Below are 20,714 nucleotides of genomic sequence, written 5' to 3' on the forward strand. Positions count from 1 at the left end.
TTTTAGTAGAGATGGGGTTTTCTCCATGTTGACCAGGATGGTCTTCATCTCTTGACCTTGTGATCCACCCGCCTCTGCCTCCCAAAATGCTGGGATTACAGGTGTGAGCCACCACGCCCGACCAAGACTTATTAAGGTACACTATTCAGTATACTGATAATGCAGTATTGACTAAAGGACAGGGACATAAATCAATGGAACAGAATATCATGTCCTGAAATAAATCCACACATTTATATTCAACTGATTTTCATCCAAGATGCGTAGGCAATTCATTGGGGAAAGAAAAGTCCTTTAAATAAATCACACTAAAAGAATAGAATATCCACATAGACAATAAAAGGAAAACTGCCCTTTACTTCACATATACACAAATATTAGCCTGAAATTATTTATAGACATAAGAGCTAAAAGCATAAGACTTCTAGAAGACATGGGAGAAAAATCTTTGCAATCCTGGTATAGGCAAAGATTTCTTTGATACAACATAGGGAACATAAATCATAAAGAATAAATTGGACTTAATCAAATTTTAAAACTTTTGCTTTTCAAAAGACACCCTTAAGAAAATGAAAAGCCAAGTCACAGAATGGGAGAAAATATTCTTAATATAGATCTGAGAAAAGACCAAGAATATAATCTAAAAATGTTTATATACACACACACACACACATATATAAAACATTTTATATATATATAAAATAATCTAAAAACATATATATATATATCTCAGGCGAGAAAAAGTCTAATGTCATGAAAAGCATAAACAAAAATCTATAAATATCAATGAGCCAGTTTCTCATTCATAACAATTATTAAAAGTGAGCTTATCACCTGTGTCCGAGATGTTGGTTTTCCTTTGGTATCTGTAGAATATTTGCCTTTATTACTAATACGTGCTGCCTGTTCTTTACAGAAATTTATATGTCTATCAGCTGCATTTTCATTAAATCTCCTCTGACAATATGGACACTGAATATAATCTATAACAGATAAAAACAGAAACAGATTAACAGCATAGTACTTGAAACAGACATTAAAAATCATAAGTTTCTATGCAGTCATTCAAGAAATATAAGCAATAATGTCTGATAAGAAAAAACTCCCATATCCTTATAACTACCCAGCTTGACTTGTCTAAACTAAGTAAAGACAAAAAAAAAAAAAAAAGTCTGCTAGTACATGATGAATCCCAAATTTTTCCTAGCTTTGAATCAAATTTGTGAAGGAAAAAGAACAAAAGATAAATCCTTAGTACAAAAAAATAACAGAAAAAATGTTATTTCTTCTTTGCCTCTATGTTTTCATTTATAACAGATATTTTATGTAGCAGACTAGTTAGAAAGTAATAACACATGACATTAAAATACATTTTAAAATATGAACAAATATATTAAAATTTTTTATTTCATCTAATGGAAAACTCTCAAGAAATCGTTTACTCATCTTTAAAGTGGCATTTTCTCTTAAAAGTCCCAACAGATGGAAGAAGTGATTAAAATATATCTAACTGACATAATTCAAATTTAAGAAACAGCAAATGTTTCCAAGATAAAATATCTTCCCAAAATGCAAAGCATACTGTAAATTAAACTTCTTTCTAAATTAACCCAGAACCATATATTGTAGCACTGTAAAATAACTAAATGAGACACTGGGAATAAGTGTAAAAATTTAGTAATATCAAAAAATAATCTTAATTTATTTTAACTGGTTTACTTTTTGACAGAGAGTTTGCCCTTTAGAATTTACATTCATCTGCAGCTCAGAAGTTTGTCGTGTTTACTACTGGAATAGGTCTAAAACCTCTAATAACAATGAAATAAGTTGTTTTTGTCAGGCCCACAAGATTAAAAAAAACTTCTACAGCCCAACTGATCCTGAAGAACTGGTACCCTCTCACTCTCTGACATGAGAAACGAGAAATATTAGACATGAGGAATGCCGCTATATAGAGTACGACACAATATCTAAATACCTCCAAAGCAGAGAGAAAACTCAAGTTCGTGAAGAAAATAAAGGTAGTATTAAAAAAGACCCAGGATCAGTTGAAGCATCCCAGAAACATTCATTCACATAAGTTAATTACTAAAACTCTAGAACTGGGTTTCTAAAAGCATGACCCATGAGCCAAATCCAGCCTGCTTGTTGCCTTTCTTTGTAAATGAGGTTTTATGGAAACACAGCTATGCTCATTCATTTATATATTGTCTATGGCTTATTTGTTGCAACAGAAACTTTATGGCATATAAAACCTAAGATGCTTACTATGCAGTCCTTTATAGAAAGTTTGCTAATCTCTCTTCTATAATAAAATTCCAAAAATGATCATGTCTAGATTTGCTAAAGAACTTTCTCTTTGCTAGAAAATAAGTCCCAATCTAGAGTACTAACATAATATTAACGCAGCTAACCTGTTAAATTAACAACCTCTTTAGGTTGCTCTAATAACAAATGTCAAAAGTGTCAACTTTGTCACCTTAAGTCTTTATGTATTTCAGTATCTCATACAGGGTTGCAAAAATCTTGCTTTGCTTTTGGTAACAATGAATCAAGCAACTTTTATCTGCTCAATGAAAAAAAATTAACAACATACAAATTTCAGGCATAAATGTAGTCTAGCCACATGAATTATACATTTTAGAAAAATTATAAGTTTTTCACCAATCCCACGAGAAGATATCAAGGAACCAGGCAACATAATTATATGACTCCTATTCAATGACTACATTTTAATCTGCAGTGAGCATGGCTAAAATATTTCCTGGAGTGCTCACATTTAATAGTTACTATAATATTTTTTAAATATTATAATGCTTTGTGTTTAAAAAAAAGTATTAAAATAAAAACACAATACATTTCTATGTTCCAAATTAATTTCCTTATAAGCCTACATGCCTAGATTACCACCACTGTTTTATAACAAAACGTTTAAAAATTATACTTTATAAGACTCCGTGATTATAAGTTAAGCTTAACAAGTTAAAATTTATAAAAACTCTATCATTATTTTCTTTCCACATGAACATTTCTGTCAACAATATTCCATATACCAGGATCATACGAAGGTGGAGGAGGAGGAGGAAGTTTGCCACCCTCTTTGAGGGCCTGATCAAGGCCTTTAGCTGCTCTTATGGTGGCAATGAATTCTTCATGTTTTCTTCTCCAATTAGATGGTTTCTTTGGTGGTTCTGGCTATAAGTAAATCAAGAAACAGTATCTTTTTAGTATATTGAAATAAAACATCAGAAAATGCCATATCATTTGAAATGTTCTCATATCAGGAGTCCTTAAATGATATTCTTCCCAAATTTATAATTTTAAAGAGAAATTTTATGCAACTGCACTGCAATTTTATATTCAATTTCTTAATGCAATTCTCATTGCAAAAGACACTGCTAAAGTGGCTTCTATAGGTGTTACATCTATTTATTCTCCCACTAATACTGTTGCTGTGGTTGAATGTTCCCTCCAAAACTCATGTTAAAATGCAATTGCTATTATAACAGTAGTATGAGGTGGGATGTGTGAAAGGTGATTAAGTCATTATGGCTCCACCCTCATGATGGATTAATGGCATTATCCCAGTAGCAGATTAGTTATTGTGGTAGTTGGCCTCCTGATAAAAGAGTAAGTTTGGCCCCCATATTCTCTGTCTCACACGCATGCCTGCTCTCATGAGAATTTTTAGCAAGAAGGCCCTCACTAGATGCCAGCACTATGGTCCTGGACTTCCCAGCCTCCAGAACTGTGAGAAATACATTTCTCTTCTTTATAAATTACCCAGTTTGTGGTCTTCTATTATAGCAGCAGAAAAGAGACTAAGACAGTGTACTTCCCTGTTTTCCTACAGATCCTCCAGTATTATTTGAGATTTGAACTGATTAGAAATATGAAAAATAGTCCTCACTCTGTGGATTTAATTGGATTTTCTCTTATAATGATTGACAGTGAGCACCTTTTTATATTGTTAAGAACCATTTAATGTATCGCTTTTTCTGAGGACTGTTTATATTCCTGGTCAACTTGTTGAGTTATTGGTCTTTTATGCAAAAATTTCTAGTATTTTTTTTTATAGGAAACTATTCCCTCCCTCCCACCAACAATCTGTCTTTTGATCTTATCTATGGGTCATCTTCTAATATGAATAATTATTTTTAAATTACAGTTTAATTTACTGATCTTTTATGGTCTCTGGATCTGCATTAGCCAGGCCCAACCTCATACCAAGGAAAAATAAATTTTTCCCATGTTTACTTCTACAACTTTCACTTTCAATTAAAATTTTTAAAATATTTTATGCATGTGGAATTTATTCTGTTGTGTGGAGTAACAAATTGAATCAAATTTTCTTTTTTCTTTTGTAACAGGGCTATGCAGTTGTCCTATACTTTGATTCTTCCCCCACCCACAACAGAATTGAAATAATGCCTTTATCATATACTAAATTCCCTTCTGAATTTGGGCCTATTACTAAACTTTCTCTTCTGTTCCATGGTTTTGATCATCCTGTGTTAGCACCAGTATTTTCAATATTGAGACTTTATATTTTAATACCTGATAGGGTAATCCAATTTTATTAAGCTTTTTCAATCTTTTTCTAGTTATTCATGTATATAAAATTTTCCATATAAACTTCTGAATCAACTTGTCAAATTTTTAAAAAGTAAGAATCACATTTATAAACAACCTGACAAACTTAAAATTTTTATTAGGTTGAGTCTACCTCTACAAAAACATGAGATTTATTTCCATTTGAAAAACAGTTCATTGGCATCTTTCAGTAGTATTCTTTTTTCTTTGTGGAAGTCTTGTATCTTTATTATAAAGTTTATTCCTAAATATTTCATATTTTGTGTTGTTCTTCTACAGAAGGTCCTTTCCTCATTGTTGTCTCAAGAGCCTGTCTGTTGAGTATATGAAGCGTAGTAATTTTTGCATAGTAACCTTACAGCATTACTTCCTTTTATTCCTATTGTTTTTAGTAATTTCTCACTTCATTCTCTTGAGTTTTCCAGGTATATCTTATCTTCTAATAACAATGGTTTTACTTAGTCATTTCAAATATCTATTGATATAGTTTGGCAGTGTCCCCACCTAAATCTCATCTTGAATTGTAGCTCCCATAATCCCCATGTGTTATGGGAGGTACTCAGTGAGAGGTAATTGAATCATGGAGGCAGGTATTTCCCATGCTGTTCTCATGACAGTGAATAAGTCTCATGAGATCTGATGGTTTTACAAAGGGCAGTTCCCCTGCACACACACTCTTGCCTGCCATCATGTAAGACATTCCTCTGATCCTATTTTACCATCCACCATGATTGTGAAGCCTCCCAAGCCGTGTGAAACTGTGAGCCCATTAAACCTCTATTTCTTTATAAATTGCCCAGTCACAGGTATTTCTTCACAGCAGTATGAAAATTGACTTAAAAAATACAGTAAATTGGTACTGGTAGAGTGGGGTACTGCTATAAAGTAACCAGAAATGTAGAAGTGACTTTGGAACTGGTTAACAAGCAGAGGTTGAAACAGTTTGGAGGGCTCAGAAGAAGACAGAAAAATTTGGGAAAGTTTGGAAGTTCCTAGAGACCTGGAGGGCTTAGAAGACAAGAAGACGTGGGGAAGTTTGGAACTTCCTGGAAAATTGTTGAATGACTTTGACCAAAATGCCAGTAGTGATATGACAACAAAGTCTAGGCTAAGGTGGTCTTAGATGGAAATAAAGAATTTCTTGGGAATGGGAGCAAAGGTGACTCTTGTTATGCTTTAGCAAAGAGACTAGCAGCATTTTGCTCTTGCCATAGATATCTCTGGCTTTGAACTTGAGAGATGATTTAGGTTATCTGGTGGAAGAAGTTTCTGGGAAGCAAAGTATTCAAGAGGAAGCAGAATACACAAGTTTGGAACATTTTCAGCCTGATGTAATGTAAAAGAAAAAGCCATTTTCTGGGGAAAAAAAATCAAGCCTGCTGCAGAAATGTGCATAAGTAACAAGGAGTAGAATGTTAATCACCAAAAAAATGAGAAAAATGTCTCCAGGGCGTATCAGAGAGCTTCATGGCAGCCCCTCCCATCACAGGTGCCAAGGCCTAGGAAGGAAAAATGGTTTTTTGTGCCAGGTCCAGGGTCGTCTGCTGTGTACAGCCTAGGGACTTGGAGCCCAGCATCCCAGCTGCTCCAGGAGTGCCTAAAAGGGACCAATGTACAAGCTGGGCCATGGTTTCAGAGGGGCAAGCCCCAAGCCTTGGCAGCTCCCACATGGTGTTGAGCCTGCAGGTGCACAGAAGTCAAGAGTTGAGGTTTGGGAACCTCTGCCTAGATATCAGAAGATGTATGGAACATCTGGATGTCCAGGAAAAAGTTTGCTGCAGGGTTGGGGCCCTCATGGAGAACCTCTACTAGGGCACTGGAGAAGAAAAATGTGGGACTGGAGTCCCCAAACAGAGTCCCTTATTGGGGCACTGCCTAGTGGAGCTGTGAGAAGAGGGCCACCAACCTCCAGATCCCAGAATTGTAGATCCATGGACAGCTTGTACTGTGTACCTGGAAAAGCTGAAGACACTCAATGTCAGCCCAAGAAAGCAGCCACGGGGAAAGGGCTGTACCCTGCAAAGCCACAGGGGCAGAGCTGCCCAAGGCCATAAGAGCCCACTTTTTGCACCAGAATGACCTGGATGTGAGACATGGAGTCAAAGGGAATCATTTGGAGCTTTAAGGTTTAATGACTGCCCTATTGGATTTCAGACTTTCATGAAGCCTGTAGCCCCTTTGTTTTGGCCAATTCCTCCCATTTAGAATGAATGTATTCACCCAATGCCTGTAACCCTATTGTATCCAGGAAGTAACTAACTTGTTTTTGATTTTAGAGGCTCATATGCAGAAGGGACCTGCCCTGTTTCAGATGAGACTTTGGACTGTGGACTTTAGAGTTAATGCTGAAATGAGTTAAGACTTTGGGGGACTGCTGGGAAGGCATAATTGGTTTTGAAATGTGAGGACATGAAATTTGGAAGTAGCCAGGGACAGAATGATATGGTTTGGCTGTGTCCCCATACAAATCTCACCTTGAATTGTAGTTCTAATAATCCCCATATGTGGGAGGGACCCGTTGGTAGGGGATGAACATGAGGGCAGGTTTTTCCTGTGCTCTTCTCGTGATAGTAAGTCTCGCAAGATCTGATAGTTTTTATTTAAAAATGGCAGTTCCCCTGCACACGTGCTCGTCTTCCACCATGTAAGATGTGCATTTGTTCCTTCTTCACCTTTCACCATGATGTGAAGCCTCCCCAGCCACATGGAACTACGAGTCCATTAAACCTCTTTTTCTTTGTAAATTATCCAGTCTCTGGTATTTCTTAAGAGCAGTAGGAAAATGGACTAATACATCTATGCATCTAATTTCTTCTTCTTATCTAACTGTATCAGCTGGCACTTACTATATTGGTTACAGTTTAGTCTTCTCCTTGATTTTAATGGGACTGCCTCCAGTGTCTTTCCACTATACATGATGCTGGCTCACATGCTACAGAGATTTATTTTGTAATATTATTGAGATACTCAACTATTCCTATTATGTCTGTATTTTTAAAATAAAGAATTATGTGTTAAATCCACAAAGTCAAAAAACGGTACTTGAAAAGATGGCTGGGTGTGGTGGCTCATGCCTATAAACCCAACACTTTGGGAGGTGAAAACAGGAGAATCACCTGTGGCCAGGAGTTCATGACCAGCCTGGTCAACACAGTGAGATCCCCGTCTCTTTAAAAAACAAAATCAGCCAGGTGGAGCAGTGCACGCCTGTGGTCTCAGCTACTTGGGAGGCTGAGGTGGGAGGATCGCTTGAGCTCAGGAGGTCGANAAAAAAAAAAAAAAAAAAGGAAAAAAGAGAACACAAATTATGAAGGAATAATGAAAAATTCACAAATATGAGACAGAAAAGAAGATATTATAAAGAAATTTTATGCCAATAAATTTGGTAAGACAAAATGGGCAATGTCCTTAGAAAACACAACAAAGAGATACCAGAATATAAATTCATAATAGCCATATTTATTTTAAAAAATATTTTCCTTCCAACAAAGAAACCTCCTGGCTCAGCTGCCTTTAACTTTTAATTTTTGTAGACACATAAGGAAAAACTAGCATCAACACAAACTCTTTCAGAGAACAGAAAACAAAGAAACAACTTTCCAAATAGTGTTTGGAGAGCAGCAAAAACTTTGACAAAAAGACTTACAGGTCTACTTCTCTTATGAACATAGATGCAAACATCCTAAATGTCAGTAAATTTAGATGTCTGAGATTACTGTTTAAAGTTTCTTATTTTACAGCAAAATATCTGATCACCACATTCATCTGTTCCACAATGATTATTAATCATCTACTAATAAGTTTTGCTGTTCTTTTCCAACTTCATTCTCATGGTATCTTTTATCAATGCTGAGTTAATAAATTTTCTATTATGCATCACTTCCATTATTCATTTCTACTATTCAGCATGGATTTCCTGGTACAGCTATTTACAAGAATTTTTAGGAAGAACAGGCTCAGGGTAGCTATACAAAGCAGCAGCTCTCCTCCTCTGTTGCAACAGATACAGACTAGTTCCTGTAAATAAGGCTTCTCGGTGTGATTATATCCTGCTTCCCTCAGATCCTATGGGAATCACTTCAAAAAAAGGACATGGTCTTTTAGGTTAGGCTCCTCATCTTCAGAAAAGGCATTTTCATTAGCGTTTTCTAAGGGCCTCTGCCGCTAGGCCTCCTCAACTATCTGTTCCTACTCCCACCATTCTCTCCTTCCTGGCTTTTGTACAATTTTAGCCTTGCTCATTCCAGCTGGTAGCTATCCAAATTCCTACAGTTCCTCCCAGTTTCTGCCTTTGCTGTACTAAACAAGAGATAAATACACTGTCTGATAAGATCTCTCACCTTTAAGGAATCACTTTTAAGATGAGGAAACTCCTCACCTTTAAGGTGGCAGATTTCCAGAATCTAGCCACAGGCCCCCAAGCAATTTCATGTACCTCCTCTTATGGGTAATTTCTCCTGGATTTCAACTGCTTTGGACAGTCCTTATAGGTAATCTGTGAATTATGCCTACCTTTTGTTTTTCCAGAAATGAAGTTTGTGGTTGCCTTGCCCCACTCTGCTAATGAGTTTGTAGGATCTTCTTGATACAGGTAAATATATTAAGAACTACACTTACAGCAATCAAATCCTCTAAGACACTGCTTCTCAAACTTTAATGTGCATATGACTCACCCAAGATTTCTTAAAATGATTCTAATTCAGTACCTTTGGGAGGAGGCTGAGATTTTGCATGTCTAACAAGTTCCCAAATACTGCTGCTATTACTGCTCTATGGGCCATAGTTTTAGGTAACAAGGCAATAAACCACCTAATACAAAGTAATGGTTTTTACTTTGCTTTTTACTAGAATTCAGTTTTTAAGTTTACAACCCCAATTCCTTATAAAAGAAATAGGATGACTAACATTCATTGAAATCGCCATGGATAATCTTATGTAATTCCTACAATAATCATACATGACAAAGATAAATACTACTACTATCACCAGCTTACAGTGAGCATAAGCATAATTACATTAACTAACTTGCCCAGAATAGCATGGTATGTAGCAAAGTGAAGGTTAAATTCAGACAGTCTGACTCTTGAGCCAAGTTTAACACCCACTATATTATACTGCCTCCAAAGATTTGGCAATTATATCTACTAAAGAAAATTAAAGCTAATATAGGTAGCAGATAACTAAGAAAAACTTCATATATTGATTTATGTACCTTATTTAAACTTCATCACCCTTACTTTAAATGCTCACAGTAAAAAACAAAAATGAACATCAAATTTTTCTATCATCAAATGATTTTATTAGTAAGATTAATTTTCCCATAGGAAAATGTTCTTATACCACCGGAAGAAGTTATTACCATTAACAGTAGGGTTTTGTTTCAAAAACCTATCCAATCAGGTACTTAGCTTAGACCACTTCAATGAAATGATGCCTAACAACTATGTTAAATAAAGTATTTATGTAATTTACTCTTAGCAATACACAGTCGGCCCTTACTACCCACGGGTTCCACATTCGTGGCTTGTGCATCCATGGATTCAACCATGAATCAAAAACATTCAGGAAAAGAAAAATAAAAAATAGCCATAGAATAATAAAAAGTAATATAAAGATACAATTCAACAACTATTTACATAGCATTAAATTAAAAGTAATCTAGACATAATTTAAAGTATATGGGAGGATGTGCATAAGTTACATGCAAATACTATGCCATAAGGAATTTGAGTATTCAGACACTGGTATTAGAGGCTGGTCCTGGAACCAATCTCCTACAGATAACCAAGGGATTACTATAATATATGACAGATATTAAGGAGAGATTATCACAATACTTTCATAGCTTTGGTTTCAAGAAAGAAAATAAGCTGACAATAACTATACGTGGACACTGAACAACTGACAAAACATTTCCTTAGAAACATAATATAGATTACAAATCCTGCCAGTCATTAAGTCAAGATAAGCAGCATTTATTACGCTAATATGTCTATAAATAATTGCTTAACTTTCTGCATTAGAGATTATCAAAATGGTAGAAGATAGTCAAAACTTAATTTATATCTAAAGTTTTAAATAATGAAAAGAATGTGGGGTAGCAATTGGCTCTCCAATGCTATAAAAATCTCACTGTAGGCAGGCATAGTGGCTCATGCTATTAATCCCAGCACTTTGGGAGGCTGAGGTGGGTGGCTCACGAGTTCAGAAGTTCAAGACCAGCTGGCCAAGATGGTGAAACCCCATCTCTACTATAAAAACAAAAATTAGCCGGGCACACTGGCAGGTGCCTGTAATCCCAGCTACTCAGGAGGTTGAGGCATAAGAATTGCTTGAACCTGGGCAGCAGAGGTTGCAGTGAGCCGAGATCATGCCACTGCACACTAGCCTGGGAAACAGAGTGAAACTCCTTCTCAAAAAAACCAAACAAACAAAAAAACAAACTCACTGTAATTGATGGAGACAGCACCTTGGTCTCTCCTTTGAAGAGTTTAAAAGTTTATTTAAAATAAAATTTGTTTTATAAGCTTCTGATAATTTCTAAGCTGAACACATAATACAGAGTTGTATTTATTCTTTAATCTTAATGTAGCAGATAATTGTGTTTATTCTTAATGTAACAGATAATTTTAATATTTTTCAACACACATAAGGTTCATACTGTTCAAAAGGTTATATAGTTACCCTTGGTTTGAGAGGTTTTACTGTTGGAATATCCGTTCCTTCAGCTCTCTGTCTGCTTGAATCAAAAGTCTTCCGTTTTTTAGTGGCAGTTTTCTGGCAAATGGGTCCATGTTTTTTCTGTCAAGATGAAGAAATGCAGCCTATCATTTTCTTTTCTACAGAAGGTAAGACTATAGAACTTTATTTACATTGAAACCAGTTTAAAACTCTGAGACCAACTGAAAAATCTGAATGCAAAATAAATAAGATACACCTTACCTTAACCAAAAGTTAAGTTTTAAAACATATATATAACGCACGCTTTATCTTGCTCACTAAAAGAAATTATAAACACTCTTCTAACATTTTATTATTTAATACTCTTCTCCTAGTTTGTACATGAGAAATGTCAGAAGTGTATGAACCAGAGCAACTCCATCTTCAATAGGAGCTGGGTAAAATGAAGCTGAAATCTACAGGACTGCATTCCTAGACCACTAATTCACAGGATAAGATAGGAGGTCAGCACCAAATACAGGTCATAAAGACCCTGGGCAGGCTGCAGTAAAGGAGCTGGCCAAAACCCACGAAAACCAAAATGGTGACAAGAATGACCTCTGGTCATCTTCACTGCTATACTCCCACCAGCACCTTGACCATTTATAAATGTCATGGCAACATCAGGAAGTTACCCTATATGGTCTAAAAAAGGAGAGGCATGAATAAATAATCCACCCCTTGTTTAGCATATCATCAAGAAATAACCATAAAAACGCCCAACCAGAAGCACCAGGGGCTGCTCTGCCTATGCAGTAGTCATTCTTTCATTCCTTCACTTTCTTAATAAACTTGCTTTCACTTTGCACTGCCAATGTGCCCTAAATTCTTTCATGCGCAAAGTCCAAAAACCCTCTCTTAGGGTCTGGATTGGGACCCCTTTCCTGTAACATATTTCTCTGTCCTGTAACACTAAGAATAAGAAATAGTAGCAAAGTCAAAGACACTACAGTGAAAAAGAAAGAAAACGTCTTTACTAAATACCTGAGCATAGATACTAGAAAAAGAAAATGAAAAGAATACATTAGTTTTAGGATTACAAAAGTTAACATGAGTAGTAGTTTGGATTCCTAAAGTTAATATAATAGTAATATGCTAACATAAATTTAACACAAAATAATAGTACAGGTGGTCTGATTTGTGTCTTTCCCACACACTAATCTGGATCTCAAACTTTGCAGCTTTCTTCACCTAGGATTTGTCTTGAGCTATCTAGTGTTCCACTACTCTTACAGGTTTTCTTTTTTAAAAAATAGAGTTGTCAATTCATTCATTCATTAATTCAGTTTAGGGACAATAGAGTGGAAGCTGTCTTAAATGACTTCCAATGAATCAACTGGATAAACATTCTCCCTCCACTATATTAAGCATGATAACTGCTGACACTGTTACACTAAACACACTTTTTTCTTTTGTGTTTTGATAAACACTGAGGAAGGTAGAACTGTCAAACTTTCTCTGGGGAAAAACAAAACCTCAAAACTGGTTTATTTGGTGTCTTGGAGCTTCTTAGGCTTTCAGTACACAATTAGTAATCAACTGCTTTACATGCTTATTTTCAGTTTTCATTTCAACAAACAAGCATTGTAATTACAGCTCTTAAGTATTTAACAAAAAATGAGGATAGCAGATGATTATTTAATGGACTCATATGCATATGTTCCTCATTGAGCTATGTATGTCAAGTGTATATGGTGCTGGTTTCCCAACATGATGACTCATGATAACATGTAGTTGTTTTAATAACATCATTCAGTTAAATACTACATGAGGGCCAAAAAAGGCTTTTTTTTGGGCCATGAAATTTGGGTGAAAACTCTGAAAAATAACAAAATGATAAGAAAAAAAATCATTGAATGTGTGGGCAAGATGTTTTTAAAAGAGTACAAAAAAGCCATCACTGTTTAAAAGGTACCAACAATCAGGACACTTTGGATCATTAATTCCTCACTTTGCTTTAAAGAAACAAACTAGAAATAGTAAGAGGGTGCACAGTGATTGTGGCAGAACTTTAATGAGTAAATCCACATTCAAAGAAAAATTATGTCTTACATCAAAGTATTAATAAATGTTTATGCTTGAGGTTAAAATACATAAGGTACATAGGCATAATTTTTATTATTCCCTATTTAGTTAGCTGATTTTTATTAAGATTAGTTAAAAGTGCTTTTATTTATATTTACTAAGTAGCTAACATATCTAAAGAATGCATAATAAGTTTTAGGTGTACTTTTATGTTGAAAAAAACTTTTCCTTTGAAATATTTCAAACATAAATAAGAACTGAGAAAAAGGATAATTAACTCCCATTTACTACTCATCACCCAGCTTCAACAATTACCAACACTTTGGCAATTTTGCTTCATTCATCCCTACTTTTTTCCTGAAGTACTATAAAGCAAATCCCAGATATTACACTATTTTGTATCTGTAAATAATTACTTATTTCTAAGGTACTGTTTTGTGTGATTTTGTTTGTTTTTGGTAAGTCTCATAAAACTAGGAATAACTTTAAACTTTAATAGAAGAGTTCTGAAGACCAAACTCTGAAGAAAAGAAAGAATTCTGGAAGAATGACATAGCTGAAATCAAGACACTTGAACAAAGAATATTACCAATTAACTCTTCAAAAACTATTCCAGCTAAGTTTTTTCCATAAGAATTGACCAGAATTACTGAACAATTACAGATCTGTAAAACCGTAAAGGTACAAAATCAGTCTACTCACTAATGCTACTGGAAAGAATGTTCTTCCGCAAATCTTGCAAGGTAACAATTCTCCAACTTGGACAACACTTCCATTCTCTAAAACAGGAAAGAATTTAATAAATAATTTCTGTAGCTTAAAATTTTGAAACTTCACATTTTAATGTTTTCTCTTAGTTTTATATGTAAGTTATTAGTTTTCGTGAAAAATGTTTTACTGCATTTTTAAACAAGCAAAATTATCTATTAAAATGAGCAAATACTTAGTTGCCAGTGGTGAAAAGGTCAGGATACATATTCATGATTTAAAGATATTCAAACTGGTATTGTTGGAAATATCTAGTTTACTTGTAATTATTTTAGGCAAATCAATCTGTCGTACTCTCTTAACCTATAGGCTATCTCTATGGTAAATTATTACATTTTAAGAACAAAATTTATCTTATTAATTTCCAAGGTATGAAGAAATACCATTAGTGATCAGTTCAATGACTTCCTGAGATGATTTGAAGAATCTAGAATAAAAGGAATCTCGTTCTGTTTATCACCTGACAATAGAAAGTATAATCCCATTAAGATTAAGATCTGCCAGGCGAGGTGGCTCATACCCATAATCCCAGCACTTTGGGAGGCCAAGGCAGGTGGATCACCTGAGGTCAGGAGTTCGAGACCAGCCTGGCCAACATGGTGAAACCCAGTCACTGCTAAAAACACAAAAATTAGCCTAGCATGGTGGTGGGTGCCTTTAATCCCAGCTACTCAGGAGGGTGAGGCAGAAGAATCACTTGAATCTGGGTGGTGGAGGTTGCAGTGAGCCAAGATCGTGCCACTGCAGACCAGCCTGGGCGATAGACCCAGACTCTGTCTTAAAAAAAAAAACAAAAACACAAAGATTAAGATCACCTAGTTATACAAACTGTATGTAGTATGTGAATTATTATTTTATACATATAATACTTACATTAAGAGTCGGTAGACTAGTAAATGGAGATATTCTGACCTTACAAACAAAATTAAATAAAGAGGTAGCGTAGCTACAACTTTCACTCAATTATTAATAAAATTAATATAACCATCATGTACCTGGATATAACAAATTTTATTACTAAAAAGATAAAAAAGAAACATTATTTGTGATTCTACATAATTCATTTTATCATTTTCTTTCCAAAATAATAAACATAAACTTTTCATACCTGTAATTTCCTAAAAATAATCTTAAACATGTAACATTTTCCCCATATTTTCTAATGAATATTTTAGAGATGCTAAAATTCTTTTATCACATGAAAGACAAATAAAACAAAACATTTTCCTTTCGAAGTAACAAACTAATTTTTAAAAGTACAATTATGACTCCATATAGCCTGGTCCAAGACATTTAGTGAGTTCACAGAGAATTAAGCAGGCAAATCAAAATAGATATTGGTAAGAATGCATTCAAATACAGTAACAGAAGAACTGTTTTGTTTTCTCATTTTCCTATTACTCCACTGCCCTATTTGACTGCTGGATAGTGACAAACTGTCATTTCAGATGGATACAATGTAGCATAGTGGCAGTTAAGCAGTAAACATTACAAAAGCAAAGCTAAGATTTGCCTGATTTGTCCTTCTCCAATACCAGGAGGTAAGTTATTTAGGGAGAACAATCTCATTTATCTAAATCACTTAAGTCCACTAACAATCCAGAGTTACTAAATGGAAACCACTAGGTTCATTCAGATAAGAATGTCTTCAAAATGATGGTCTACATAACATCACATGCTAACTATTAAACTTGCTTACGGTTTTCATGTATTCCTTTAAATACTAAGCAATGATTTTAAAATTTATCAATACAAAATATTAAAAAGCACCATATATTATTGAGAAAAATAAATTCAGCACATGGAAAAACTACGTACTAAGCATGCATTTAGTAATATTAACACAAGAAAAGAATAACATAATTATTCCTCTCGGAAAGCTAACATAATCTATATAATTTACTTAATAAATAGATCTAAGAAATAAATCACCAATTTTTATACAAAAAAAACAGCAACCAGAATATTACCATATACTAAAATCCAGTTCTTGAAATTAATTTCCAGAAGTTATCAAACATGCTTAAAATGTTTTTTAAAAAAATTATTATCAATAAAAGGCATGAAAAGATACAATAGCATTTTAAAAGAATGATACTTTGGGATAATTCAAAAGCAATTATCCCCAAAAAAATCTTTTTTGGAAAGAATGTCATTACTTCACCCAAAATAAAGATATATATAACATATATATAAATTTATAATGCCCTCTAATATTAGCTGGTCATAGAGCATAGCACTGTAATTCACAAAATATGGCATGTGCATGTGTACTGATGTCAAGACCTACTCAGGGAACTTCTACCCAGTAACAAGGTAACAATTCTCCAATTTGGATAATGCTTTCATTCTCCAAAACAGAATACCATCTCACACCAGTTAGAATGGCAATCATTAGAAAGTCAGGAAACAACAGATGCTGGTGAGGATGTGGAGAAATACAGATGCTTTTACACTGTTGGTGGAAGTGTAAATTAGTTTAACCATTGTGGAAGTCAGTGTGGTGATTCTACGAGGATCTAGAACCAGAAATACCACTTGACCCAGCAATCACATTACTGGTATATACCAAAAGGATTATAAATCATTCTACTATAAAGACACATGGACACAAATGTTTACTGTAGCACTATTTAGAATAGCAAAGACTTGGAACCAACCCAAATACCAACCAGAGATAGACTGGATAAAGAAAATGTGGCATATATACACCATGGAAGATTATGCAGCCATATAAAAGAATGAGTTCATGTCCTTTACAGGGACATGGATGAAGCTGGAAATCATCATTCTCAGCAAACTAACACAGGAGCAGAAAATCAAACACCGCATGTTCTCACTCATAAGTGGGAGTGAGTGAGAATACATGAACACAGGGAGGGGAATAGCACACACCGGGACCTGTCATGGGGTAGGGGGCAAGAAGAGGGAGAGCATTAGGACAAATATCTAATGCATGCGGATATTTAAAAACCTAGATGACAGGTTGATGGGTACTGCAAACCACCATGGCACATGTATGCCTATGTAACAAAACTATACGTTCTGCACATGTAACCCAGAACTTAAAGTAAAATAAAAAATAAAAAAAATCAAATAATTTCTATAGCTTAAATTGTGAAACTACACGTTGTAATGTTTTTTCTTAGTTTCATTGGTAAGTTGACTGTTCTTGTAAAAAAAAATTTCTTACTGCATTTTGAAATAAGCAAAATTATCAACTAAAATGGGCTTAAGAGTTATCAGTGGGCAAAAAGACCACAATAAACAAAGAAAAGTCGTAATTTAAGGATAACCAAGCTGATTAGTTGGAAATACCGAGTTTTCTTGCAATTATTTTAAGAAAATCAATTTGTCATAGTCTCTTGATTTAAAGGCTATCTCTGTGGTAGAATACTAAGGTTAAAAACAAAATTTATCTTACTAATTTCTAAAGCATGAAAAAATACTGCTGGTAATCAGTTCAGTGACTTACTGACTTGATGTGAAGAGTTCAGAGCAAAAAAAATCATTTTCTCTTTATCACCAGATATTAGAAAGTATAATGCTGTAAGGTAAATTAAGCAAACTGCATGTATTATTTGAATTGTTAATTATTTTATATATGTAATAATTATATTAAGATTAATTTGACCAAGAAATTAAAATATCTGACCTTATAGGTATAACTAAATAATAAAGAAGTAGCTACACCTTTCACTCAATTAAAATTAAAATAATCATCATGTGCCTGGATACAAATTTTATTACTAAAATAATTTTTTTAAAAAACATATTAATGGAACCTTCTACCCAGATCATTATAAATACCTTTGGCCTCAGAGTCAAAAGCCATATTTTGCTCTAATTAAATTCATTAAAAGACATGACAGTATAGTTGAAAAAGCAGTGAATTTGTCTTACATTATCTAACTTCAAGTCCCCAGCTCTCTCACTGAGCACTATGAATCCCCAGGCAAGATATTTAAGCTCTCTAAGGTTTAGATTTTCTTATATAAAATAAGGAATTTAAGTTAAATGACATATGGTCCCCTTTTATGTATAACATGCTGTAATTTAACAAAATCTACCTTAAGACCACATTAGTAAGAAAAGTACATGGAAGACATCTTTCTTACTGATTTTTTAAAAATAAAGTTCATATATAAGAATGATTAAACCAGTTGCAGATGGTAGAATGAATGCTTCAGTTAGTATATACCATGCTGAGGAATTAACTTCTACTTATCTACATAGAGAACTGAGAACCTGAAAGGACCTACTCCTTGTTAGAAAAGCCTTTAAGACATGAATTAGAAGGAAATGTATTACTAATCATACAGGCAGACTCAATTTAACGTCTGTTAAATGAGGCAAATGAGGCTAATATCTGCTCAATTTACCTTAAAAGTTCAGAGGATCAACTATTACATATAAAAATGCTTCATAACCTACAAAAATAAAAAATTCTACTTTCCAAGGCATTCAAGTAAACTCTGCTAACCTTTCCTACATGGCAAAAAGTAGCAAATTTTGCATCTTATAAAAATACAAGAGAGATATGATATTCAGAGGGGTGAATGTTATACCAGAGAGCATATACTATTAAAATAAGCACTCAAGGTAATGGACAGAACCAAGTCAATAAAATACTTTAATATTCTAGTACTCTTAAGATGCCAATCTCTCCTTACAAAATTCATCTGGTACACACTGTTGATTCTGTTATGCATTGCTTATATTTTGCAACTTCAAAATCTGCATGATGATAAGACTTGAAATGGTACCTTTACCTAATACTGTAAGTGATGAGAAATAATGATTTTATTTAAATAGTTGTGACATTTTAAAATGCATACATTTAAGAACTATGAGAGAACCATTTTCAAATAAATCTTGGAAGTTAAGAACAATTCTGGCCTCCCTTGTGGCAGGTCTATCTCCTTATTGCCGGTAAATCTTATATTCTATCACCACCCATTTGACTTCAACCTTTAATACTCAATGAACCTATCTTTTGAAGGCACAACATATGTTATACCACTTTCTTCTCAATATCCTTTCCAAAACTGAACTACTTTCAGATCAATATTCTCCGGTATCTGACAAGATTTACCCTTTTCAGCTCACCCTAGAAGAGTTTTTGTCTTAACTTAGTCAATGCCTACCCTACTTAACACACAACCTCATTTTTCAAAGCATTTTAGTCACCTTTCACCTTTCTTTTTAGTGAAACAAGTCATCTTTCACTAGCACATTTTAGTGCTCTAGTTTGGCAAAACTGCTGCCTAAACAACCAACTCTGGACTTTAAAACACTCAAGTTCCCTGTTTAACCGTAGAATTCTACCTTCTACCTTTCTCTCAGTTAGTATCTTGATCTCAGAGCGACTTGCTTTTCTTAATAAGCTAATACCTGGCTGCACTTCCCTTCCTACCCAGTCTGAACATGACCCATATTTATACTACGAATTACTCTCGAATCCCTTGCTTCATGGCCAAGTGTTTGGAAAATGGTAGATTAATAAAGTTAAATGGGCTCTCTTAGAGCAGACTTCCTTAGTCATAAAGAGAGAGACAGAGAAAGAGAGAGAGAGAGAGACTTAGTATGTTGTTATTTCCCCAAATTTATTTTATCCTTTGTACTCCTAAGGCCAGTGTCCTCCACCAGTGTCCTAAGGAGCACATTTTTTGAAACACTGACTTACATTTTCTGCTTAGTCCTTCCCTACCTCTCATTTACTCACTGTCTGTATTGCAGGCAGACTTTATCAGGCCAACTACCGTATTGAAATAAATCCATTCTACCAGACGCAGTGGCTCATGCCTATAATCCCAGCACCTTGGGAGGCCGAGGCAGGTGGATCACCTGACGTCGGGAGTTCAAGACCAGCCTGACCAACATGGAGAAACCCATCTCTACTAAAAATACAAAATTGGCTGGGTGCGGTGGCACATGCCTGTAATCCCACCTACTCAGGAGGCTGAGGCAGGAGAATTGCTTCAACCCAGGAGGCAGAGTTTGCGGTGAGCGGAGATCATGGCATTGCTCTCTAGCCTGGGCAACAAGAGCAAAACTCTTGCCTCAAAAAAAAAAAAAAAAGAAAGAAAGAAATACATCCATTCCTTGATTCAGTAAGTATTTGTTGAGTACCTAGCATGAGGCAGAAACTGTTCTAGGAGGCAGGGTGATGATAAAAAACAAAGACTGATCTTATAGAGTTTTCACTGATCTAATAGGAAAAATAAATAAATAAAAACAAATATATAAAATAGTACATGGTGATAAGCAGAATTAAGATAAAATGAGTAAGGGCAGAAGAGATGGTCACAATGCCGTCTTGGAGAAGTATGGATAATCAGGAAAAGTTTGTTTAATAAGGAGACAATAAAGACTTTAAAACGGAATTACCATGAATTTACTAATTGTCAAATTTGAAGCTCTCTTTTGAATCCCAATCCTACCAGGACTTTCTACAGTCTGAGGCACTGCTGATGAATACCTTTCACCTTTAAAGTCCTTTCTTTCCTGGCTTCAATATTTCTTTCTCTCCTCCCAGGCATGCTATGTTTTACCTATACTGGACCTGTTAACGTGTCCTTTGTGATTTTCCTCATTTAACAAACACA

At 34.6% G+C, this 20,714-nt stretch overlaps 1 protein-coding gene across 1 annotated transcript in view; it reads right to left on the reverse strand.

The window, feature by feature from the left end:
• The window catches only part of ZC2HC1A (zinc finger C2HC-type containing 1A), a 48,559-nt gene that overhangs the window by 24,346 nt on the left and 3,499 nt on the right, over nt 1–20,714 (reverse strand). The window contains exons 2-5 of the mRNA XM_017521881.2: nt 14,041–14,117; nt 11,278–11,394; nt 3,054–3,195; nt 835–983 (exon numbers count right to left, since the gene is read on the reverse strand). Of these exons, the coding sequence (XP_017377370.1) occupies nt 835–983; nt 3,054–3,195; nt 11,278–11,394; nt 14,041–14,117 (485 nt within the window). The remainder of the gene's footprint in view (nt 1–834; nt 984–3,053; nt 3,196–11,277; nt 11,395–14,040; nt 14,118–20,714) is intronic.

Source organism: Cebus imitator, unplaced genomic scaffold (genome assembly GCF_001604975.1).
Source record: "Cebus imitator isolate Cc_AM_T3 unplaced genomic scaffold, Cebus_imitator-1.0 Scaffold22, whole genome shotgun sequence".
Lineage (NCBI taxonomy): Eukaryota > Metazoa > Chordata > Mammalia > Primates > Cebidae > Cebus > Cebus imitator.